General features: G+C 38.1%; 2 protein-coding genes across 2 annotated transcripts in view; one reads left to right on the top strand and one right to left on the bottom strand.

Annotated features, from left to right (window-relative positions):
* The window catches only part of TIAL1 (TIA1 cytotoxic granule associated RNA binding protein like 1), a 264,354-nt gene that overhangs the window by 171,391 nt on the left and 67,099 nt on the right, over nucleotides 1-25,864 (top strand). The window lies entirely within an intron of this gene.
* INPP5F (inositol polyphosphate-5-phosphatase F) overlaps nucleotides 1-25,864 on the bottom strand; it is a 39,106-nt gene that overhangs the window by 12,311 nt on the left and 931 nt on the right. The window contains exons 2-11 of the mRNA XM_072339944.1: nucleotides 12,271-12,351; nucleotides 6,081-6,217; nucleotides 5,301-5,429; nucleotides 4,413-4,580; nucleotides 4,060-4,116; nucleotides 2,855-3,053; nucleotides 2,375-2,554; nucleotides 2,015-2,082; nucleotides 1,548-1,672; nucleotides 244-321 (exon numbers count right to left, since the gene is read on the bottom strand). Of these exons, the coding sequence (XP_072196045.1) occupies nucleotides 244-321; nucleotides 1,548-1,672; nucleotides 2,015-2,082; nucleotides 2,375-2,554; nucleotides 2,855-3,053; nucleotides 4,060-4,116; nucleotides 4,413-4,580; nucleotides 5,301-5,429; nucleotides 6,081-6,217; nucleotides 12,271-12,351 (1,222 nt within the window). The remainder of the gene's footprint in view (nucleotides 1-243; nucleotides 322-1,547; nucleotides 1,673-2,014; nucleotides 2,083-2,374; nucleotides 2,555-2,854; nucleotides 3,054-4,059; nucleotides 4,117-4,412; nucleotides 4,581-5,300; nucleotides 5,430-6,080; nucleotides 6,218-12,270; nucleotides 12,352-25,864) is intronic.

Below are 25,864 nucleotides of genomic sequence, written 5' to 3'. Positions count from 1 at the left end.
TTTTCCCAAAATGTAAGAAACCTTAAAACCATTTAAGGCAGTAAACATCAAGGAGAAAACTGCACCCAACAGCAAAAATTCTCAGGTACTTAGACAAGTAATGCTTCTGAGCACTGAATACAGAGCGATGCACAAATCTGGCACCACAAAACATACAGTTACAACAAATTCAAGGCCTCTGAATAGGCACTTTTTTCCCCCTGAAAGTACTTAATACGATCCTGAAAACAGTTAAGTACCTACCAGCACCACTTCATGTCAAGAATAATGTCATGAATGGCATCGGTCAGTGTTTGAACGTTTTCAAACTTCATTCCTCGGCTAAAATACAGAATTTCATAGCAGTTAGTTTAAACTGAAGTAGTGATTTTCTTTGGCATTGCAAGTAACAGAAAATAAACGATGTTAAGGATTTAGGTAAGTGGGAGAGGTAGGCAATCTGACAAACTAAACAGCAAACCTAATTCAGAACACTTTGAACAGTTCAATATTAAAACCTAAAGCAAGACATTTAGATATTTACATTCTACAGAATCAACATTCAGAAACGCTGAATCTATAAGGAAAAACAAGTGTGCAGCTATTCCATCATGTGCACCATTCTATAATATTTATGGGAGAGTCAACAAAAAAGGATTTGAAGTTGGGATAGCCTGTCCTGCTTTTCCAGCCATCCTATAACAGTAACACCTGCAGACACACCCTCTCACAACCTTTGCCAAGAATTGTGTTTTCAGTACTGCACCCTATTCACTTATGCCATGGGAAAAACAGTACTCATTACTACAGTTCTTGGAAGAAAAGTAAGCAAATAGAAATGAAAGCTCTTTGCTAAGTATCAGTTCAGGATGTTCTACAGATAAAAATGTTACCTTAAAGACCTTAAGTACTTGGAGGGCTTTCCCTTTTCCTGACATTCAGATAATATCTTGTAGTCACATACTAGGTCAATAATGATTTTCCAGGCCAGATCCATCCCTTATAGTATCTAAGAAAACTTCACAACTGTAGTCTGCTTGAGGAAGGCAGGGAATATACATACTTGTGTGACAGATCACATGCTTGGGCATGCCACAGACCATGCCAACATCAGAGTAAAGTCATGAAGACAGCAGCTATTTATACTGCATTGAAGTAAAATTCCACGTATTTTATTATGGAACATCATTAGAATTCTATAAATACACAGTGGGTTCCTCTTGGAGAAAAATACCTAATAGCAATGAATCACATGCAGAGTGCTCAACTGTGAGAAAAGCAGGTCAGCCACTAATTCACACTCATAGCACGTGAAGAAACCTTTGCTTAATAAAGCACAACAACATTAATAATAATTACACTGCATATTTAACAAAGATCAGTGACAAAAATCTACAAAAAGTAATGCTTATTCATCCCAGCTTGAACTTCTTATATTGCTTTACAAAAGATACTCTTCCTATTCAAAAGGAGGTGCTTCATGGAGAAGACAAATAATGGCTTTTCTCCTCCTTTTTGTTCTTTGTTACATAAAAAATGCAAAGCAATCTTTTAAATGTATTTCTTACCAGTGCTCATGGAAGTCAAATGAAACATACGTCAAGTTTGCATTATTGTACATAAGAACTTGTTTAAGGTAAGCATCTCCAATAATCTTCTCTCTGCCTGTCTGATCCACCAAATTAATAATGACCTGTTCAGAAATGTAGATTTAACACTTATTACCCTCTACAATGTGACTGATATCATGTAATGAGTAGTACAAGAGTCAGAAAAAGACTTGCAGGTTACCTTGTATAAGTTATTGTCTTTGATAAGTTGTACTTGAGATCAAGTAAGTTCTAGATGTTAGCTGAATATTAGCACAAGAGCTATAAAATGCTAAGGACAGGTATACAAAAGTAGGGCTTTAACATCTTTGCAAGTTTCTGCATTTCTCAGGTAACACTAAACTGAGATAAGATTCTATGTAGCATCATCCCAACAAAAAGCATGCAAAAAAATTTTGTGAGCTATTTCACCACGTATCACCCACCTGCTTTTTGTAATTTTTCAGCTGTTCCTCAAAATGTGCACGAAAACAGGACACTGTTTCATTTTCACCTACAAGGCAGAGCAGTGTTAGAAAAGAACAGCCTGTTCAGCACTAAGTTCTGCTTGAAGTATTCATACTCAAATCTATACTCAGAGATACCCTTGCTTAAAAACAGCACAATACATTCTACAAAATTACTTTTACAGTCTGTCATGAGCTCTATCAGCTCCAACATTGTTGTTCTACTACTATATTTTATTTGAAAAACCATTCTTCATGTTTATTTTCTTTTACACTGAATTAAGAGCAGGGTGCTGTGGAAGAAATTCTAATCTTGAATTATCCCACTTAAAAACTCACTCTTGTCCAGACGGGGCCGTGGGTTATATCTATATCCAACCTGGCTCCAGAAAACAGGCACAGAGCCTCTTGTTTGTACAAATGAAAGAGTATGGTTATGAACATGAATCAGTTGCTCTGTCTCAACATAATTTGCCACATTTCCGTTTTTATCAACGCCTCGTCGCTTATATCGCATTCCTAGGAAGAACAAGAATAACAATCAGTTCACATCTTAAGTATTAAAATGGTTAAATCCTACATTACTTTTTGTTTTGTTTCCTTCCCATCCAAACTCTAAAGATAAAAAATAAAGGAACTCCAGGCAAAACCAATGATCAATGGTAAGAATTTCTCTCGTAAGGTCCAAATTTAAGCATTCTTTATCAAGATGGAAATTACTATCACTCTCAAGGATACATTTGATGCACAAGAGCAGACTTCTGAAGCTTAGTTTTAGTAACTGCTCTCCTATAAGTAGAGATGGGTACATTTCTTTACCAGCTCTGTGCCGACTCCGTCGTGAAATAAGCACCACCAGGAATGTTGGATGAATGTCATCGACACAAGTTGATTCCTGAGGAGGCGTTTCAGGACTGCTCTTCTCATCATCAGAAGACTCACTATAGTTGACAACAAGTTCTTCAATTTGCACAAATCCTTGTATGATGGGCATAATCCAGAAGTCCACTTCAGTATTCTGAAGGTTACAACAACAACAACAAAAAGAAACAACAATTACATTCCTGTTGGTTCTACACTGTCATCTCCATTATTTCTTCCATTTCTCATTTATAAACAGCTGCTTCAAATTGCTTTCAAGTTTTAAAGCAGCTTTTGCAATATCCTTGTCTTATTTCTGTAAAAGGTATCAGCATTTTTCCCTGTTAGTTGGATGGCTTTTAAATTAGGAATAAGATACAGAAAGCATCTTAAGATTTTTTTTCCTCCTGTGGAAATGAAGCAAGATAGAACAAAGCAAAGCAGAAATTCATTAACAAAGACAGACACAAGACATACAGTACAGTGTCTGCCATTGTCTTTAAAAGAACCTATTACTTGGCCTAACCTCAAATGTACATAGTAGTTGCAGTTCACTAACTTATCTAGGAGATCACATGCTGAAGATAAAGAAATAAGTATAAAATCTCAGAATCACAAGGTTGGAAAGAACCTACAAGATCATCTAGTCCAACTGTAAGTAGTTACTATATGTTTCTTCAATTCTGTTCATTAGCCAGGAAGCCTCGTTAGCATTATCTGCTCTGAAAAGAAGTTCAAAATAACTTGTTCCACACTACTCTTATGCTGATCCAGGAGAAAAGCAGTATCCTCCACTTCAGAAGACAAAAATCATTCCATCATTTAAATAAGAAGAACTTTAGAACAGATCTGAAGTTTACTTTCACAAATCAGCACAAACTGGCATATCACAGGTTATTCTGCATAGCTTTATTAAAATAAGCCACCTAAGGTGAGTTTATTTTTTAACTAGCAGTGAACGTGGGCTAACTGAAAGTTTGGCTGGGTGAAAAAGGGAGCATCAGCTGCCTTGTAAGTCAGCTGCAGAAGGTGCAGCCCTGATTCATGACCTGTCAAAGCATTTTTATAAGTCAGGTTCTATGTGGCCTTAAATAAATATTGCAACTGAAATTCATTTTAAAAGTAGTATTTATAAAACACAGCTTTTGGTAGAAATAACTCACATCAGTGATGATAAGATCTTCGATCATGTGTTTGTTCCAAAAGAATCTGTCATCAACCTGTTAAAAACAAAGAGGCATTTTTTGCAACAGAAGTATTCAGAAATACTCCTAGCAAAGACACCAGTGTTACTGACTAGAACTGCACATACAAGCTCAGCATTCACTACTTTTGAATGTAACAGCTCAATTCAAAGCATGCTGCTGGAAACTTATACTTCATTCTCATGCACTGAATCCAGTAACAGGGCAAGATCTTCAGTTACTGCAGACTATACTACCAGAGGGTGTGAGGAGTCAAGTTTTGATAAGCAATTTTTCCATTATGAGTGCACTTAATGATGTAGAACACTTACTTTTCGCCAGAGTGGCAAGTCAGTTTTCTCACATGAGCTCTGTCTCTGCACAGAATTCGTTAGATCATAGGTAAGGCTGTAGTAAAACGAATCTGAATCCATGAACATTTTGAATAATTCCTCCAATAACCTCTTCTCCAACCTTTCTTTCTCTTTGCTTTCTTTAATCTGAAAGGAAAGTAATGGCTTTATGACTTATCAAAAAAAGATCCTAGCCACATTTGCAAGATACTATTCCTAAACTTGTAAAACATTTTATCATTGACAAATGGAATCTTAAAACTCCTAGCAGAGATCAGCACAAGCATAGGACTCTTCAGAAATATAATGCATCACAGAAACACTTTCTTATCAAGGACATCCAGAGCAATCAGGCTCAAAAATATTGAGTTGACATGCAAGCAATCGTTTCCCACCTAAAGAGTTTCTAAACTAAACCAATGACTGCATCTACCTGTTCTAATCCTTAGATTTTTCATATCCAAACCTCAGTGTCAGAAGTGTTTCATTTGTTGTGTCTTTTTCTTCAAGATAGTATGAGATTCTCTGAGAAACTGTGTGTCAAAGTTTGTCCAGCTCTACGACAGTAGATAATCATGCAGAGCAACTTGCAAAAGTTGCAAAAGCCACTAGAAACAAGTCTTGGTAAGACAATATTTCATTAGGAAATGCTCATCAATTACGTGCTTACAAAATATAAAAATAGAAGAGCAAAATGAAGTAAAACTTAAGACAGGGTAGGTAGACATCCTAGTCCTACTGGTTCTCTTTCCAGGTCTTACTACTGCTTACCACTTGATTATCCATACATCATAACCTCTGAGTTACCAAATAAACATTTTAGAAGGAAAAATAATAATAAAAAAATAAATCAGTAAAAAGCCTTACCTTCTTTTTATTTGGAGCAGACACATTTGATTTAATTTGTGTAAGAGTCTTCAGCAGAAATTTTGAGTCATCTGGGGATTGCGTAATCTTCTCTGGCTTGTTTATTCCAAAATGGTGCTTTTTACAAAGCTAAGCAATAATGGTATTGAATTAAAATCAATATATAAATGCTTTCAATAAAATCCAAAGGAATTTTAATTGAAGTTATGAAGCCCACACTTAGGAAGCTCCCACTTAGGAAGAAGCTCTGTAACACATGAGGAATGTACAGATTTCCATCTATAGCATAATTCTCTTCTTCCTTTTTAAAAAGCTGTTTCCCCCTGTGATTGTTTGCCTGCTTCCATTTGACATGAGCTGAGTATCCAGACCCACCTCAACTTATTACCAAACCTTTAAAGTGAATTAGTATTATTCACATGAATGCTTTTTCTTTAACCATTCACTTACAATGCTTAAAACAAGGGTTTCCCTTGAAGCCAAGTTATGGAATTAATATCCCAGAGCAAGATGGAAACAAGAACATCCATGAAAAATGATGTGCTCTCCTGATTCAGAAAAGTAAAACAAAACACTGCAAATCTGAATGTTTATACAGGTTTCTACATACAGAACCATCTAGTAGATGCACAGAGTCACAGTCAGTGTGCATCGCTGTAAAGTGATGGGCTTTACTGAAAATCCTGGCACCTTCATTCTTAAAACACAGTCAGAAGAATGTGCTTGTTTTTTGTTTGTTTGAAGAATAAAGAAGCCATCATTTATTGAAGATATTCATACCTCCAATTCCAGATCCTGAGGTTCTGTTTCAGAAAGCGGAATCACTGCAACCTTTGTTATTTTGTACACCTCATGGTCTCCTGGAAGTTTGCCAATCAGTGCTTTCTGACGAATTAAAAGTAACCACCATGGTAAATCTGGAGAAAGATTAGTAAAAGCTTACTGTAAAGTCATTTACTTCAACTAATCTGTCAAATTTTTCCTCACAGAGTAAAACCCCCTGCCAGGAGTTATTTGACCAGAAGAATCCAGTGAATGATGATTTGCTGCTCTCATGTTTTGCTACTACACATGACAAGAACATAACATCACCTGGAAAAGATTATTTATTCGACCGAAGAGGTAGCATGGTTGCTATCAATGAATCAGAGCAACTTTTTTCCATAGACATCAATCAAAGGTAAAATTACCTCTAGGATGATGGGCATTCCCAACATCCCAAGCAGCAGCACAACTAGAAATGAACAGTTGGATCTCACCAGGCAGCAAGCTGCTGTTTTCCCTTCATACCTTCTCTTGTGCAGAAACACAGAAGACAGACTACTACTCCCACCTGAGCTTAAGCAGAGAGGTCCTATGCAAGCATTAAAAGCCTGCTGCCATAGACCAGTATGCTTCCACAATTGACAGTTCATGGTACTATGCTTTGAAAAATATCTATGTTCCTTATACACTGTATCACCTATGTTCCATATACACTGTATCACCTATGTTCCATATACACTGTATCACCTATGTTCCATATACACTGTATCACCTATGTTCCTTATACACTGTATCACCTATGTTCCTTATACACTGTATCAAGTCTATTTGCCTTGTACAGTAAATCCTACATCCAATTTAAGCCTCTGAGGTCTTTTAAAAAAAAAAAAAAAAAAAAAAAAAAAAAAAAGTATATATATATATATATGAAAAAATCCAGGAAAATGTGTTAAGTTACAGTAAACTCAGAGTTCTCGATGTACTTTCATCTTAGAATCAAAGCATCTTTTGAATAACAGCATTTCAGTCTTTAATGTTTCTGCCCAAAGCAGATGATGTGTTTCAGCAAAAGTTTGTTCATCTAAAGAAAATAATTGTGCGTTATGACAGCCCAGTGTTTCAATTGTGTATCATTATCTTTGGAATAATACCAGTCTGTAATGCAAGGAGCACTATGCTTTTATAAATTACAGTTTCCCAGAAGTACAGATGTGCTATGACAACTGAGGGAGGAGGATATGAAGTCATGCACTAACTGTTCAGTTATACCAACTTCCAAGAGCATTTCTGCACTGCTTCCTGAACACAGAATCAAAACCATAACCTCTGGAGGGTCACAGAGGTGGTTCAGGATGTCACCCTGCTCAAACAGGGGATGCTATGAGATTAGACCATGTTTTTTCCACACTGGCACACAAGCAAAACCTCCTAAAAAACAGGTTAACTGCACTATTGAAAGTCAATGGATAAAAGATAAGGACATGAGAATGAGAGTAGATGCCAGCAAGAAAGTTATCCTTACTGACAGCAGGTGCTGAAACAGCTGTTTAGTACACATACAAGCAACGTGGATGACAGCAACCACCCCAGCTTGACACCTCATAACCATGGGATAAGGTGAAAGTAATAAATGCACATTTATTATAGTTTTATCTGTAAAGTAGCTCTAGGTTTTTTGGATTGTTTTCTAGTACGCAGAACAATCAGGTTTTTGCAAATCTAGTTCAGTCCAAGCTTAACACAGGGGTAGAAACACAGCATCTCACTGAATGCTGTACTCCCATTTATTCCCTGTTATGGACGTTTAACCACACAGTTCAAACCTACAAAGAGATCAGTATGTCAGGAAACAAAAGATTTTTAAAGAAAGGATACCATCTAAATCTCAAGCAAAATCGTCAGAATGACACCATTACAAACAACAACAAAAAGCTATTTCATATTGCCTTAAAAGCAGCAAACAAGAACTCAACACAGCCCAGTGAGTTCTGCTACCTTTGAGTGCATTTTTTAAGAAGGACGTGGTTATCCTGGCATTCATTTCAAAACTCCATTTGTATCACAGCCACAGCCAAAGTATGTTAAAAAAGAAAAACAACAGGAGTTCCCTGGCAGGCCAAAAGAAAACATTCAAGAACCAAGGTATGTGCTTAAAAAATGCCCCCGAGTAAAAGCTTCAGCAACAACCACAGAAACTCAGTGTAATTGCCAATAATGCCCAGATAAGAGTAGTGCTTCTACAGTATGAAAAGAGAGTTCTGTAGAATTTCTCAGTTAATAAGACTGCTTACAATCTGCCCCACATCAGACATAACATACATACAGAAGAATGCTTTGGCTACATGTCCTTCCATAAGCTGCATTAGTTGGACCATCCACCAAGATCCCATGGTTCGTTTTTATTGTTTTTCTTTTTAAACCATATTACAAACTATGGCAGAGCTGGCAGCAACAACTGATGTAAAGCACTGTATCTAATGTAGGCTGTCACCTCTCACTCCTCACTGAAAGAGGAACTGAGCTCTGCTTTTGCTTTACTGCCAGCACACCACTGCTGTTTAACTTACTGCCTAACGTTTCCCAAACAGCCTAGCATTTAGTTTCCCCAAGTGCCTTTCAGCAGTAATTAGTCTTAAACTGTGCATAATTTTACTACAAATGGCACTTCCTGCAAGTACTTTGATTCTAAAAACAACAAAAAAACACTATGGTGTCACTTTCTATCTGATTGTTGAAGATTAGATGAAAGCTAAGAAAACATTTTAAGTTGTTGATTGGATTGACTTGGAGACTGCAGCAGTTGCACTTCACTGAAGATATTTCAGATGCTAAACCACAGGTCTCAGGGGCATGGCAACAAAAGGGCTTTCCTGGGGATAGGAAGGAAAGTATTTCACTTCCTTTTTGCTTACAGAGTCTTAAGGAAAGTTGAGAGCAACGTTTTACTCAGGTCTTAATCAACCCACATAAGAAAAACAAACTGATACGTGTGCACACATTAAACTGCATTTTAACTACAAGATAGAGAAATGTATGATTGCAAGGTGGAGTTAAGTGGAATCTGTCTGGCGCTAAGACATCCAGCACTGGTTATAGTTCAACATACGCCATTAATTCTGAGCATATTCTAATCAATGTTTGATTAACTGGTCTCTAATCAAAACTGATTAGAACTCTTACATAGGAGAATCCACCACTAAAAAAAAAGGAAAAGAAATGCTCCTGTCCTAACATACAATAGTACTTGTAGTAACTTCAGTACTCAGAAGCCAAAGTTATACTAACAAAGTGAAGGAAATCAAAAGTGCTAATGCAGATCAGTGAATATCAACTACAAATTTAATCCCAGGCTACCATTGCCACTTCAGCAGTGGATGCAGCATCTATTTCAGCCACTGACAAGAAATACGTTCAAGTCATGTATAGGAATTTCTGCTAAAGGAATCTGAATGGTTATTTTGTACGTACATAAATTAATTGGATGACAAAACATTATTAATGTTCTGTAATTGATAGCATGTTTATGCAATAAATGTTCTTCCTAAATAGAGGCAAGAACACTTACATACTATTCTAATGACATATACCAAGAACACATGAATTATTACACTTTACACATTATCTTCATAATATACCCTGAATTCCTTCCCATTTGTATTTTTGTTTTCAATCCATATTTTCCCATCAGTCATCTTGGGAAAGGCCAACAGAGGGTAAGAGATCACAGCCCATGATTCAGATTTCAGGTTTTTTTCCCAAAATAACATCTTATTGTTTAAGCAATTTCAATTCTGGGGAAGAAGCAAAATACAGCTTAAGTAGATGTTATCTTAAATGAGCACACAATTACATGCAGATTCTCTCAAGTAAAAAAATTCTTCAAAGAATTAAAAGGGACAACCACGCAATATGGGCTGGTTTCTCACCAGATTGCTTCCCTGCCAAGAAAGCTTTCCTGCAAATTCTCCTGTGTTAGGCCAGCAATAACAGCAGAAAGATTTAGAGTAAATTAAATCCCATCCCTTGTTACAGCAACTTGGCAGTTTCCAATACTAAATTAACAACATCCCTGTAGTCAGTCTCAGGTTATTCCAAGGTCATTTTAGGACTACTCCAGCATTCCTGCATTAAGTAGATCTTTCAAAAACATGTAAGGATCTATGTCCAAGACCAAGTGAATATGGGCTTTGGGCTTACTCACAGCTTAACAGCAGACTGACAGCAACTTTAATTCTTAAGGAAGTATTTAAAGTTTACAGTATTAGTCAATAAGATGCTGAGCAGGACAATCCCGTAAAGGAATCTAATTATCCAGGAGTTCAAAATAAGTTTTCTGATCTTTCTTGTCCAGGTGGAGGAGATAAAGAAAGGAAAAAGGGAAAAAAATCAGAGCAACAAGTCCTCCTGATCTTGCTGACACAAATGAGGTTTGGAAGAAAAGCATTTCATCCAGCTTGCACTGCCCAGTTCTCCTACTGAGTATGGAGATAATGGTCCAGCACTTAAATATTGATACAATTGTTACTGATAAAGTTTCCAAGTGACAAAGATTGATACACGAATTAGTAATGAAGACAGCTACTGTTACAGTGTTAGATGACTCAGCTGGAAGACTACACAGAACTATACCTGAACGTAATCAAATGATCATTGACAATAAGTGGCTTAAAAAGACCTACTTAGGCCATTTCAGTCAGCTCTTTTATTCTGACTACAGCCCAACGAGGACTCCCTCTCTTACTGTCTGCCCACAAGACAGCTGCATCATTAAACGTCTCAACATGCACAAGAACAGACCATAAGTTCTTTATGTATTATTTTAAAAAAGGCAAAGAAACAAAATGTTAGCAGTTGCCAAAGCAGCAACTGGATGGAGTGCCTGGATGAGTATAATCTATACAGAAGCTATAAAAAACATATGGAAAGAAAACTAGATATCAGGCTTATTACCTGACAACCTTAATTTACCTGACAACAGCAAGCTGGCACTTTAACAAATGTCACATGCTGGGGAAAGTTTCAATGCAGCTTTCATAAGCAGAAGTGCCTCACAGTAAGAATACATGCAAGAATATTCAGTTGCCATGATACAGGAGAACTTCCAGAAAGCATGTATCAAGGTCTCTCCCTTGAAAGGCTTTTAAGCGGAAATCCCTAAAGAGAAGGAGGAAGGCCTTTGTGTACAAGAACAGTTTATTAACAAACACAAACATGTCAAAAACAAGCATGAAGCATTTTCTCACAGCAGGAAAAAAAGGTCATCACTGGAGTTCAGCAATCACTCATACATTTATTATGGACAACATGCACTGATCAGCACAGACTGCCTGGATGAGAAGAGTGTGTCAGAGAAAAAGGCAGAGTCTGAGGCAACTCATATCACCAAATCAGAAAGAACTGCTGAGCAGATCTGCAGAAGGACAGAAAAATACCAGGTGAAATTCAAAGAAGATCAAGTGATGCAACTGGAAAGAAGAAATGGCCAAAAGCCCGATGAAAAGAGAGAGGCTCTGAACTGTTCTCTCAGAACCAAGACCTAATGGTTACAGTTACTATGGAGCCAGCCTCTTCCCAGAACTTAATCCACCATACCCTTGCAGCCCATTTTCTTTCTTCCTCTATTGCTACTGTGCCACTGCTATCTTGACTCGGCAGTTTCTATGTGACAAATGTCTGACCCATTTCAGCACTTAATCCATCCTGGTATCCTGGAATGCACTCAAAACCTTACCTGTTTCAATGATCTATTCAAGAATGGCATGAGATGCATGGTCTAAGCATTTACAAAAGTAAACACAGTACATAGTAAATGAAGTAGAGATTATGGCTAGCTTTTTCTATCTGACAGTAAGTTGACATCCAGATCTCTATCAGTAAAAGATCCTTTCTAGTTAACACTGGCTTACTAAATCAAAAACAACACATTTCCAAACATTTAATTTACTTTTACTTAGTACTGCTCCAAAGTAGGAACCATTCTTAATGCACTTAATCAACAAAAAATCATATTTTCAGACACTAGAAGTATATATATATATATATATATATAAAATATAGAAATATATACATATATTTTATATATATATAAAATCTATATATATAAAATATAGGAATATATATATATATATATACATACAATTCTTCTGGTTCTATCAGTGCCTTTAAACCAAACTGAATTAGCAGCCCAAAATAAAATGCCACATACCTGTATGAAGCTGGACTTTACCAATGACTCCTTCTACCAGGCCCAGGCAAATGGGATTCCATGCCAAAAGAAGATCAGTAGCTGAAAAAAAAATAATAACAATTAATATTTTGTAATAAAATCAGCTGGACAATCAATCCAGCACAAGTCATTCTTTCTGTTTTCCCCTCTCAGATGACAGACAACATGCTATGAGTCCTACAACAAGAGTAAGATACATATGCTGTTCAATTTTTGCTTGCTAATAAGTAGCTATTTCAACTAATTGACCAAATGATTCCTCCTGTTTATAGTTCTACTCCTTATCCTTCCTGGTTATTTCAGACAAAAGAAAAATACTACAAGAGTGTTTTCAGCTACACAATTCAGTTGAATGGATATTTAGTTTTCCTAATATACACTGGAATTCATAGCTTAATTGAAACTTTACATGGTCATTGCGAAATTAAATACAGGTCATTAAGCTGCTAATGTAGCCCCAAGATGACCAGGCAGATGTTAACTCTCAGCCCCAGCTCTGTCATATCTATCCAGATACCATTCATTTTACAATTTTTTCCTATTTATATAATGATACACAATTCCCTTATATATAAGGTTTCATGGTTTCTAAGAAACCATATGAAGAAGTGCCAATGAACCACAGAGGAAGTATAAAAGCAAACAGGAAGGCAATGCTACCAGCTCCATCTTCTGCAAAAGGTACTCATCTCAACGTGCATTCAAGCCATTGTTTGATGCAAGTCAGTAAGGCAGTATCAGTGTGAGAAAGTATTTAATAGAAACTCTAAATGAATAGCAGCACCTTGTTACCAACAGTAGTGTAATACCTGTAAAGTTCAATAATGTGGCAAAAGAAAAAGCAATATCCACGTGGGAAATCTGAGGGTTTCACATTCCACTAGTTTGATATTAGCTCAGAAGAGGAAAAGTTTCTCCAGTTTACATGTAGGCAAGTTACACAGATAAGATCCCAGGGTAAATATGTAAACGTTTTCAAGAGCACCCTGACATAACGTCCCAAGATAAAGAGAACAATCATCCACCCACACCTTGCTCACAAGAACTGAGTTCCTCCTTTAAAGTCTAAAATCTGCAGACAACAACCAATGGTATTTTATTATTTTTAAACACAGTTATTTTTAAACACTACGTTCTCCTTGAAATTTATTCGCAACTCAGGCTGCTGTTGTTCCAAGAACGCAGATTTATTCCTAGCTTTCAGTTTAACACGCTTCATAGTAAACCAGACTGCGTTTAGTCATGAAATACAAGCATTTACATGAGACACAGAAGTCAGCACAGATCTAAACTGAACTCATTTAAAAGGAGTTTACTGTGCTGTGCTTTCACACAGAAAAGCAGGAACCTGGGGATCAAGATTTGAAGATGTTTGCAGGAGGCAGTACAGAGCTATGGTTAATATGTGTCACCAGGCAATACCGTTTAATGGCAGATACCTCACCGTTCCTGTTTTACTGTGAGAGCACTGGAGAAAGTTACTTGGTACAGGAGCCAATATAAGAAAAATGAATCATGCCATAATTTAAGTTCCTAAGGAGACTGAAATAGATGAGCACAAGAAACTAGGCAGTAGTGTGATCAGTGATTTATGCTTAAGCCTCTCTGACGTACTTCAAACTCATCATGTTCCTGTGTACTGAATATCTTTTGCTTATACAATAAGTATTCAAGTACCATCTGAGCTCTTCATCTCAGCATTTCAGTTCAAATAATGCACAGGAACTCTTCTGTGCTGAGCAGATGTGAGCACCAAGCTTACAGGAGAGAGGCACACAAGAAGCCTTCCCCGCTCTCAAGTCTTTCACCACCTTCCCCAGCTCACCAACACATCCCGAGTCTCACCTTCACCTCAAGAATCCTGTAGAGCTCTATTTCAAACTTAATCTACTTTTTGCTGTCTTGGACTCTTGAAATTTACTTCATTCATGTGCCAATGAGAGATAAAAAACAGACACAAGCCAGGCACATATAGGAATACCGGTAGCAGTTTAAAGGATTCAAATCACTTCATATTTACCATAGCTACTACAAAAATAATAATCTGAACACTATCCAGGTCTCTTTAAGCCATCTGTTTCCTGCTATAACAAGATAAATTAAGTACAAAATCATCCATTATGATCATCTAGTCTATCAACCTGACCTGGCCATGCCCACTAACCACATTCCTCAGTACCATATGTTTCTTGTAAACCCTCAGGGATGGTGACTCCACCACTCCCCTGGGCAGCCTGTTCCAATACCTCATTACTCCTTTGGAGCAGAATTTTTCCTAATATTCAACCTATTAGTAGGAAAGCTCTCAATGGTGAGTTTGTTCTAATAACATACAAAAATGGGGGGAAAAAAATGTTCAAAAAAAGATTTAGTTACAATTACAGGCATAAGGAAATGATAGTTTGGAGGTAGCAAATATGGATCCACAAGCTGGGAAGCAATGACTCTTGAAATAAATGTGATTATCAAACTACCATCAGTGAAGGCATGAAAGCCAGCCGTTCCCAGGAAGCTGTGACACGGTGGGAGGAAAAGCCACATATTTAGCAACATTTGAGGAGACCGACATGTTCCCCCCAGCATCCAGCAAAGTTTAGCTATAAAGGACTCTTATAGAAGAAATGTCTGCAGGCTATGGAAAAAATATCAATGTGGAATCACACCGTTTGGTGACATTATCACAAGATTTTTTCTCTTTTTTAGTAAAAAGCCACGACATTTCTAGAAAAAGAACCTGCAAGAGGAAGATATGTGGGGCAGCACAGAAGCCAGCAGCTCTAAGTTATTCTAACACATATTCTAATACGTTTTCTTCTAAAACACATCTGTTTTGACATTCTGACTAGAACGTATTTACCAGTTAGAGCTCCAGATCCCACATAACGGTCCCCTCTGGACTCAGAGCCAACAACCAGCCGTGTTGAATAAATATAACCAAAATAAGCACAAATATGAGGTTATTTGCTTTAGAGAAGTACACACTCGTGTACCTACATAAGGAAGATGAACCAAATTATTGCACAGTTCTCCTACCTCACCCTCCAAAAGAAAAGAATACAGGCTTTCATGTTGAGTGCAGTCCTGCTTACTCAGCTTCAGACAAAGCAGCTTTCGAGCTTATGTTTAATACTCTAAGATTGTCCAAGACTGACTGCTGTAATTTAGAGTCATAGAATCATAAAATCATAGAAAAATAGAATCACCAAGAAAAGACCTAAAAGATCATCCAGTCCAACCATTCACCTATTACCAATAGCTCCTACTAAACCAAGGCCACGGTTATGAAAGACTTTTAAATAAACAGAGACCAAAAAAAGTTAAATGCAAGCCTGTAAGATTAGTTGAACTACAAAATGCATTAAAATGTAAGAGGCAACATAAGTTGGTAGATAGTGACATGTTACAGGAGAATATTCAGGTCTTTCTATAGCCAACAAGGAAGGAGACATACAAAAAAAGGCAAATTCTCAGATAAAGTTTCCTGTTTGAATTCATAAAAGACATCTGAAAATATCTGAATACTGAAGCCACGCAACAGCAAGTGTGAATTTATTTTCATTTTTAAAAAAGATACATCTATCAGTACGCATTATCTACCATAGTGATCTATCAAGCAAAGCACTGGAACAGCCTCTGTACCCAAACACCATCAAAGTAGCCACTGTCCACCAAAATAAACGTTAACTGTACATAAAGTCCAGAACAGCAATGAGCTAAGCCAGGTGGAACATCATCTGCTCAGGGAGCTTGTGGTGCCCTCAGTCAGCTTCAATTTAAAGACCTGCCAAGTTTGATAAGCATTAGCACACACACTTAATACTTTGGGACAAAAACCTGGTAGACAAATACATACCTTTATTTCTAGAATTTCCCATTCTTTTCCTTACCCCACCAAATAAATCCAAGCTATTGGGAAAAAAATTGGCTCTTTTTGCCAATTGCTATCTGAGATCAGTGATCACCAAGCATACATTTACTCTGCACAGTGACTGCATCCGCATTGTAATCACAGCACAATAGGACTTCCACCACACAGAACAAAACCAGCTCTGATGTGATTATTTCCACACCAGCTCTCTGAACTTCCCAGCAGCGATGTAAAGGCAAAAACATCAGATAAAGCTTCTTGAACTGTTTGTGTTTATACAGACATAATCCTGGGAAAGGCAGTATAAAAGCAACTTGGAAGACTGTCAAAAGCCAAAACTGCTTTCCAGCTCTTTCCCCATTCTACACCCAGCAGTGTCGATCCAAGGTCAGGCACAAGCTGTGACAAGGAAAAAAAACTGCTGCTCTGGGACAAGGCACTGCTCAGCACCGAATGACTACTGCTCAGCCTGATGGGTTTGGGGAGGTAATCAGCCTCCCTCAGGCAGGAGGCAGGAAATGGAAACAAAAAAAGATCTCATTTAGAATTCGATGGATCCAGCCCTTACCACTGAGCTGCTGTCAGGTTCAATCCATCAGGTAGCTACAAGCATTTATCTTCCAGTTTTGCTGGAAGTCAGGGGGTAAACTTCTCAAACGCTGGGGAATTTCAAGGAATGGACCTCAGCTAGGAAGTGCTCTGCCAGTGTACTCAGTATGAAAACCAAGTGGCACTGAACTTAAAGCTCAATTTATACATATTTATATAAACATGGAGCTCCTAAAAACAAGCATGGAATCTATCTAAACAAACATATCAACATATTCAGAAATTCTTTCCATTGCCTGGCAGGGTAGAAATTCTCACAGCCACTTCCAGCATTCTGCTTTTTTCTCCCCTTTAAGTTTTGGCTGCTTCAGATCAAAGGCAACAAACACTACCAGACCCTCAGGGCTTTTCAAAAGAAACTATTTTCAAGTTCCAGTTCAACTTTGAGTACTGTTCTGAAATATTAGCCAGGATTAAAAGATTACAAGTTAACTGGAAAGACTTAAGAGTATAAAGTTATTTCCTAGAAAAGAAAGGCCTCAAGTACTACTTCAGCAAGCAAACTTCAGCTAAGTTCTTACTGGCAGATTCCTAAATTCGTGTTTAATGTACTTTAATTGCAGAAAGATGGAGGAGTATTAAGACATTTATTCTTATGAGTACCAACAACTAATGGTCACGAAGGGTAGGTTTATTGACTTGCTTATTTCCCAGCTGAAACTTGAAACAAATTATCTTTTCAACTAATAAACTCATTTAAATAATGTTTAATTTGTCATTTACACTCCTTGCTCAGTCTGTTGTAGGCTTGAGCCCTCAGCCACTTAGAACTGAAATGTTCCTCTTCAGCAGAGGAACCAAACCACTGATTACCCCACTGTAAAAAGCCCACAGCTATAGTCTCAACTAGAAGGATATATATATTTTCTTAAATCCCAGCAACTCTTCCCATTGCTACAGCACCTTACAGCTTCCTTAGAATAACCTGTTCATCCTCCAACCCCTAACCATGAAATGTATCCTATCCAAGAAAGTATTCAATGCAAGTTTCTTCCAACATGCATGGCTCAACCATAGGAGCACAGACACCGCAGAGTACACATCCATCCAGCTTTGTTTAAGAAATTAAGCAGTTCAGTATCCTTGAACATATTCTTTATGCACTTCAAAACTGGACCAGATGAATGGGAACAAATTCACATTCTGTTCAGGTCGGATAGTGACCGATTTAAAATGAGGGATGTAACAACACAATCCTTATCTAACTGCAGCAATCATTCTTAAAAGAATAAGCAGAATATTAAGCTCAAGAGAAATTATGTCATGAAAACGAATCCTTGGTATTTGTAAGGATAAAGAACACTTCTTTGTACGCTGCAGCAGCTATAAAATTCTGAGTCACCAAGCACTGCCTGAGAAACCATAAAAACATAAGGAAAAACATTCATTTGCCTAGAAAGCGTACAATATTACAAGGAACTCCTAAGCCATAAGCAATAACAAACTGCCATTGTCAGTTGTTCCAGTGCCATGTTCTAAGGCATACAAAGTTGACGGGAGCTGCACTTAAACCCAGAAGTATTTTAATTGGTAATTATAAAATAATAGGGACAAACCAAAAAGACTTTTCTAGTTGCACATCCCCCAAATATTCACTACTCAAAAACAAAACTATTACCAAACAAGTCCACTAGTCTGCCCTAAAAAGCCATTCAGCACACACACAACCCCTATGTCAGCTCATTAAATGTCAGCTGAATTTCACATTCACTGAATTCAACCAGCAGTCTCCCTCCACCTCGACAGGATTTGTTTTGTTCCTCCTCAAGTTGTTTGTGAACACAAAACATGAGAAGCATGTAACCATTCCCATTCAATCCCAGAAAAGGTTCTGTCACTTGAAAACGCAGGTTCCCCTCCCAACCATAAAGGAAGCATCACCTCAGTTCATTCCTCACCTGTAAGGTCTCTTGATCCCTCAAAAAGCCCAAGGAGGAAGCAGCTTAGAATAAGATAGCAAGCTATGCTTCAGTGACTAAGAACACTTTAATCTTAAAGTTGCTTCTAGCCAAAGACTTCTACTCCTATTCAATCCTCTTTCCTTGATTTTCTCAGCCAGAATGTTTTGCTCAGAAAGCACATTTCTGCAGCAGACTATAAGCATTTCAGATAATCATGTATCTGCTGGAAAACCTTGAATTCCTGCAAACCAGAGTGCTTCAGGAAGTTAAGTAACTCTAGCAGTATATGTACTCCATAATAATTACTCAAACATCTTTTATGTTGTAGCATAGTGACTTGAAGTGATGTTCAACTTTATCTTCATACTTTCATTTAGCAAGCCTTCAGGATTGCAAGATGCTCAAGCATTAAAAATAATACCTAGAATACTGAAAGAATACAGTTAGAAAAGTACCAACGTAGAAAAGCATAGCTCAAATGCTTACAGCTAGCTGTAAGTGAATCAACTGAGGACTTGGGAGACTATACATGATGGGACTGCTTCAAGTCATGAATGACTAGAACCTCTGTGCAACAGCTCTCCATTCAAACGTATTAAGTCCTGCCTGAAACAGCCTAGAGTTCCAAAAGCTATACAATGAGGTGACTATTTTAACCACTCTTAGTAGTCTTTAAGAGATTAAGAACATATATGTTCTCTATTACCCATTATACTGAAAAGAACACCAGTAAACTTTGGGAAATAGCCTCAAAACTTAAAGAACTCCATTTGGGGTCTTTTTCTACACAAGTACCCCCAATAGCTGGATATTTTAACTGAGAACAATTATGGTATTTTAGAATTACAAAAGGAAACTGCATGAGATACTGCAGAATAAGCTACATTTGCATATTCTGCGGTCCTCAATTCATGTATTTGAATAGAAAATAAAGAATTTCATGCCATATCAGATAGGTTTTGTTACTGTTTTACAGACCACTAGGGACAAAGTGACTATTTAGTCACGTGACAACAAGCAATACATCCCTTAAGCATTCCTGGAGCATGTTTCAGCACAAGGAAGTGCCTATGCATTTGTGGGAATGTTGCTGTTGCTCGAAGCAGATGAACAGACATGGCAAAAAACCAACAGAAAGTTAAAAATTAAATGATAGCTACGAAATGTAAATAGCCAGCAGGGGCTCTCTCCTGGGCAATGCCACATTCTTCTAGATTTGATCCAAATGTTGTTTTGTCCTTTAAATCACTGCTGCCATGTTTTATGCCACCTTCTTCGCAATGCTCATAAGATCATCCTGAGTGCCCCAGCATACTATCAGCAATTAAGGCTTACTGCACTACTCAGCAAGAGAGCATTAAGATTCAAGTGAAGTACTTCCAAGTTGCTTGTTTTCAGTTTCACAGACACAATGAACATTGTTCCAGTGCTTCCACTCATGTAAGATCTCTCCCTTAAAAGAAAGAGTAAAGTTTTTAAGTGCAATTATATTAATTCCAGTTCAACTTTTCAGAAGATAATTCATGGTTTTATTTTTCAGGGAGTTGAAGTGATTGGAACAAAAATATGCAACTAATTGAGTATTAATATGCATTTATTAAAACAGAGCTGCCAGGAAAGAAGTTAATGCATTAATTCCAAACTTCTCCTTTTGATATATATCCAATTGTTTCTCATCTCTTCTTGATATATGCTCCTATTACTTGATTTCCCATGAAGACATATTGACAACTGAAAGATAAGGATACAGTTAGAATATGACCAGCTGATAGAACTCAAGACCACCAGCTGGAAGCATTAATCCCACTGACAAGAATTAAGGCACTGAGCAGAAGATTTACGGAGAGGTAACAAAATCCTGCTTGTATCCATCCACATTCCCACCTCTCCTCTTATATGGGCTCTTTGTTTTCATATTCTCACAGTAAGCACTGTTTTTTGGTTAAGATTTTTTTTTCCAATTGATATTTGTAGCAGTAAATAGCATGACTAAATTATCACTGAAAATAAATTGGTAAAAGCTTTACCTAAAATGAAGGAAATCATATAGTCATAGAATGGCCTGGCCTGAAAAGGACCACAATGATCATATGGTTTCAACCCCTCTGCTATGTGCAGGGTCACCATCACCAGACCAGGCTGCCCAGAGCCACATCCAGCCTGGCCTTGAATGTCTCCAGGGATGGAGAATCCACAATCTCCTTGGGCAACCTGCTCAACTGCATCACCACCCTGTGTGAAAAATTTCCTAATATCTAACCTAAACCTTCTCTGTCTCAGTTTAAGACCATTCCCCGTTGCCCTATCACTGTCCACCCTCACAAACAGCTGTTCCCCCTCCTGCTTATATGCTCCCTTTAAATACTGGAAGGCCACAATGAGGTCCACTCGGAGCCTTCGCTTCTCCAGAAGTCATTTAATAATCTCTGATCAAACTAGGTTACTGCACCAGGATGCACAGTTGCAATTGGGGATCCTGTTCTCTCAAAACAAGTATATTAAGAAATCACGTTTTGTATAATATTAAACTTCAATCATGAAATCTCCAGATGCTGACAGAAGCGTTTATCTGTACCCCCAAAACTTTGACATATTTGAGGGAATAATTACAGTCTGACAAACTCTGGGCCTGAAGTCTCAATATACAGCTGGTTTCTGCAACACACTCAATATTTAATTAAGCTGCACTTGAGAGCTGTTCAATATTATACTGTAGAATTTACCTCCAAAAGGAAACTTTACACCACTATCCAAGAAGTCTCACAATGCAAAGGAACAGTTCAGTGGAAGTACGTCGACACTGGAGGACTCCAGCTGTGGTTGGCATGCAATACAATTTGGAACAGATGCAAAAGAACGTTTTTGTTCTGTTGGTCCCACTCACATTACCAGGAAATGCCCAAGTGCCCACCAGATTACTTCCTCGTGGCACCCAAAGCCTTCAGAGAAGCATCTTAAGTCTCTCAATTTCAGATGATACAGCTTCATTCTTTCATAATGATAACTTCATCAGAAAATACTTTACTTTTCAACAGAAAAAGCCATGTTTTCATACTGCCCACTGACACCTGTGCCAGCAACAGCTCCTTGTCTCAGCCAAGGACAGGGCAGATACTGCAGGAGTCAAAACAAAGATTGACCACTAAACACACCCACAGTGTTGTTACACAACCTTTGCAATAACGTAACTCCAGCAGCCTAAGGTCTGTACACTTAACAGTATGAAAGACAATAATTATAAAATAATAATTATAATTAAAAACAAACAAATAAACAAAAACCAACAAGAATTACTTTGAAAGAGCACAGGTAGCATATAGTAACACTGGTACTCAGTCTGAAAAGTCACAAGCTTGCTGGTATAGGTGCAGACCCCTCTTAAATGAAGGGATGCTTCCTAACAGTGCCTACAGTTTTAAACATTTTCATTGAAATTAACTCTGCAATTCCCTCTTCGCCATCATTTAGTTAATTCTAACCTACAGAGATCAAAGCTATCTGATTTCTGCTATCAAAATACAAGCCTAACATACATCTGAATTACAGACTCATTTTTTAATGTAGGAAAATAATAATAATAATAATAATAATAATAATAATAATAATAATAATAATAATAATAATAATCTTTTCTCCCCCTGTAGAAGCTAACAATTGTCAGCTCACAAGAAACAACACATCAAGCTTAAAAGAGTTTTCATTTATCTAAACCCAAAGTCATTCCAGTGAGGGCAGGAATTCCAGGATACATCTGCATTTGGTCTGGGACAGATCTGACAATTCCAGACCTCTACATATAAGGAGAGGAGATGAGAGGAACAGCCTTGTTATATCCAGCTTCTCCTCTGCCACTAAGATTCAAAAAGAAGCTAAACAAGCAACTTGGCACCTCAAGATTTCTTTGTTTGCCACCAGGTTAACACACAGCAGGCATCGCTAAGTCTTAGATATAGGTTGACTACATTCCATTAAAGAAAGTCAATAAAATTGAAGTAGATCTTATCTCCAGTAGTGAAGGTCTCACCTCACAGCCAGAAGGTACAAAACTGATGTTTCATACATAAAATAATCAGAGTAGATGAAGGATGTGCAGCAGCCTACCGCCTGCCCTCACCCTGCTTCTCTTTGTTAGGAGAAAGCAGCAGCAGCAAATTAACTGCTCAGTATTCAAGCACTATTTCTGGTGGGTTGTATTTAATATGCATCAGTTTGACATCTGGTTTGTCACATATGCCACAAGGTACATCGCGCTGTCAGCTGAGAGCACTGAAAGGAACAGAATGTGCGCATGTAAGTGAGAAACAGCCCAGTAACCACTGCAGCTAAAACAAAGTATCAAGAAAACAGCTTGAGGTCCCTATGGAAGCAAATTGTGATAAAGAACCTTCCCAAAGCTGCAACTCCCTTATGGAATATATTCCAGAACACACAGGCCATTTCTAAGACATACCCCCTCAAGAAGCCTATTTTGCATCAAGAATCTAATTCAGAGGCACAAGCTAGCACACAGGCCATCATCCCCTTACTGTGCCCAGAAGGGCTCTGCGGCCTTCAAGCAACTGAAGCATCGACCAGCATCAGCAGCATCACTCTCTATGTGACATCAAGCACGGCCATCCTGCTTCACTAAGGCCTCTTTGAGCATTTATAGACACTGGACTTCATATAAAGGAATTTTTCCTCACAGTATTGGACTTAGAAGAGAAGAATAGCAAAAATTCTAACTAGTAATTTTCCCATGACCTCAGTAATGCCTTTGAGGAGTAAGGTAACTACACACAGCTACGGTGTTAGATGACATTATGATTCGTGAGTCGGTTCAGATTTCATGCTCTCAGAAAGACACTCAGCCTGAAATCTCTTCCCTGGTACTCAGAAAAAAAATACTGTTTGGTAATAAGCGTCTCCTTAGAAAAGAAATATGTTTAAGAGGCATTGCTTCAGCTGATGATTCACAACCATTTCCAACAGATGAAAAACAATACCGTAGCACTAATTTCCTGAAACACTTAATAATACATGAATGCTCGTTTGCCTCTAGTTAAGCTCCCGAGGTGAGGCGCATCTTATCGCCACCTTACACTTACAAGCAGGTCATGGAATCTGAGCACACAGTGCCCAGAAGCTGGCTCTGAATAACACCACTTGAATGTCACTCCCACTTCTGGTAGTTGTTTCTCTTGCAGGGTAGAGAGGACAGCATCACTGCCCCAGTTTATGCAGCAGTTACTTCCTGCTGTGTTCAGTCTGGCATCACTGCCCAAAGCATCATCAAAGCCAACACTGCAAGAGCTAGAAGTTTTCACTCACTGACAGTCTCCCATTCCCTTTAGTGAGAAATTCAGCATCTTTAGGCACCTTACATAATTCACACCCGTGACAGCAATAAAACCATGCTGTAAAATATACACTATACTGTGCTGCCAGGAGTAGCCAAGCAAAGCATAAACAGGGTAAGCTGGAAGTAAACACCAGATCAAAATCTGAGTGCAAAGCACTTAAAGCAGGGCTGAACAACAGTTTGTCACCATGTTGAAAAACAGTAACTGAGGACAGCAAGACACATAACATAGACTGGGATGCCAGAATGATTCAGCTTTCCTGCAGGTGACTCAATTACTACTTTCACTTCACATAAACAACACCAACAGAGGTACCTTGTAAACATATGGAGACATCTTTTAACCTTGGGCCAGCTTCAGACTTCGCTTATAGCAAACATTTATCAGTTGACAGGTGTTTCATTTGGTTGTGCTTTTCCATTTTGGGCTTTCGTTGTTTGGTTGGTTTTTGTTTTAAGTCAAATTCTCTCCATCACTTGAAAAGGTCAGAAACAGAGCTTTCACAATTAGCAAGTTTTTGAACATGCCCTTATGTTTGAGGGATGGGACCATTATAAAGCTCAGCTTCAGCTCTCTAGAATTCAACCCACCTTGTAAAACGATATGTTGCAGGGTTTGACAGCATTACCTGTTTCAATCCATAAGTGTGCAATGATTGATTTCAACCGCCTTCTAGGGACAGAGCCAGTCTCCAAAAACTTGTAGAGACACACAGTGAGGTGACAGCCTTTTCCTGGGCTATTCAACATGCCAATGAACACAAGTTACAACTTGTCTTTTTTAATATGGCAGTGACTCATCAGACACTAATCCATTTACTCACTTCCACCCAGTGGCCCTTGATTATAAATGGTCAAATGGCCTGTTCTAAAGGGTCCCCAGCTTTGTCTTAGCATAACCAAGAGTTACTGATCCAAGCAATTCTTCTGTTACAGAACTATTTCCTGCTCAGGTTTGCTTTCAACATACCAAATACAGCACTTCAATTCGCAGCATTAGCACATACTGAGATCAACCAGAGCCACAGCACTGGAACAACAAAACTGAAAACCCAGCCAAATAGGAAAGCATGACTAACAAGTGTCAAGCAGACTAGGAGACTTAACTATCACATTACTCTTCATTAATTGGTGGATCACACACAATAGGGATCACATTCATAGTGACTGAAAATTTAAAGTCACACCGCAGACAGAACCCTGGTGAGTTGCACACAGACTGCAGAGCACTGGCAGAGCCCCCATGAAGCTGATGAGCTCCAGGAAATCACAGCAACAGCTGCATGACAGCAAGTCTGAAAGCTTGGGTTTGCGTCAATCACAACAGCCTCCAGAATTACAGTTTACACACTAATGTTTTTATTACTCTGGTTAAAGCAAGAGCGTTTATGACAATACACAAGATGAGAATTACAGCAATCTAAAACTTAGTTCTTGCAAAAACATGCATTTGGCAATTAGCAGTTTGCTAGTTTGCTACATCACCAAGTATTTTGTAATGTGATTTATAAATGTAAGTCCTGCCAGACCTTCCACCTGAGCAGAAGAGCAGTCAGTCACATCGCACCGAGACAGACTGCAATGTTACCTCAGAGATGTGAACAAACAGCACCGACCAGATACAGGCATGAAGACACAACACAAGACAGCGCAACACAAAAAAGCAGCACTGTTGATAAAACACACGTAAACATCCAATCCCACTGTTAATCTAAGTCAATTCCAGCCTTGTGAAAGCTCATTAAGCGCACCGTATTCAGCCAACTGTGGCCATATATGTGCCTATGTGGCTTTTTCAGCCTAGTTGCAGAAAGCTGTAAGTAATGCCACACATCTGGTGGAATACGCATTGAC

The sequence above is a fragment of the Excalfactoria chinensis genome, chromosome 6 (genome assembly GCF_039878825.1).
Source record: "Excalfactoria chinensis isolate bCotChi1 chromosome 6, bCotChi1.hap2, whole genome shotgun sequence".
In the NCBI taxonomy this organism is placed as follows: Eukaryota; Metazoa; Chordata; class Aves; order Galliformes; family Phasianidae; genus Excalfactoria; species Excalfactoria chinensis.
Note: the sequence above shows the minus strand (reverse complement) of the source record. Positions and strands in the feature narration are given on the sequence as shown.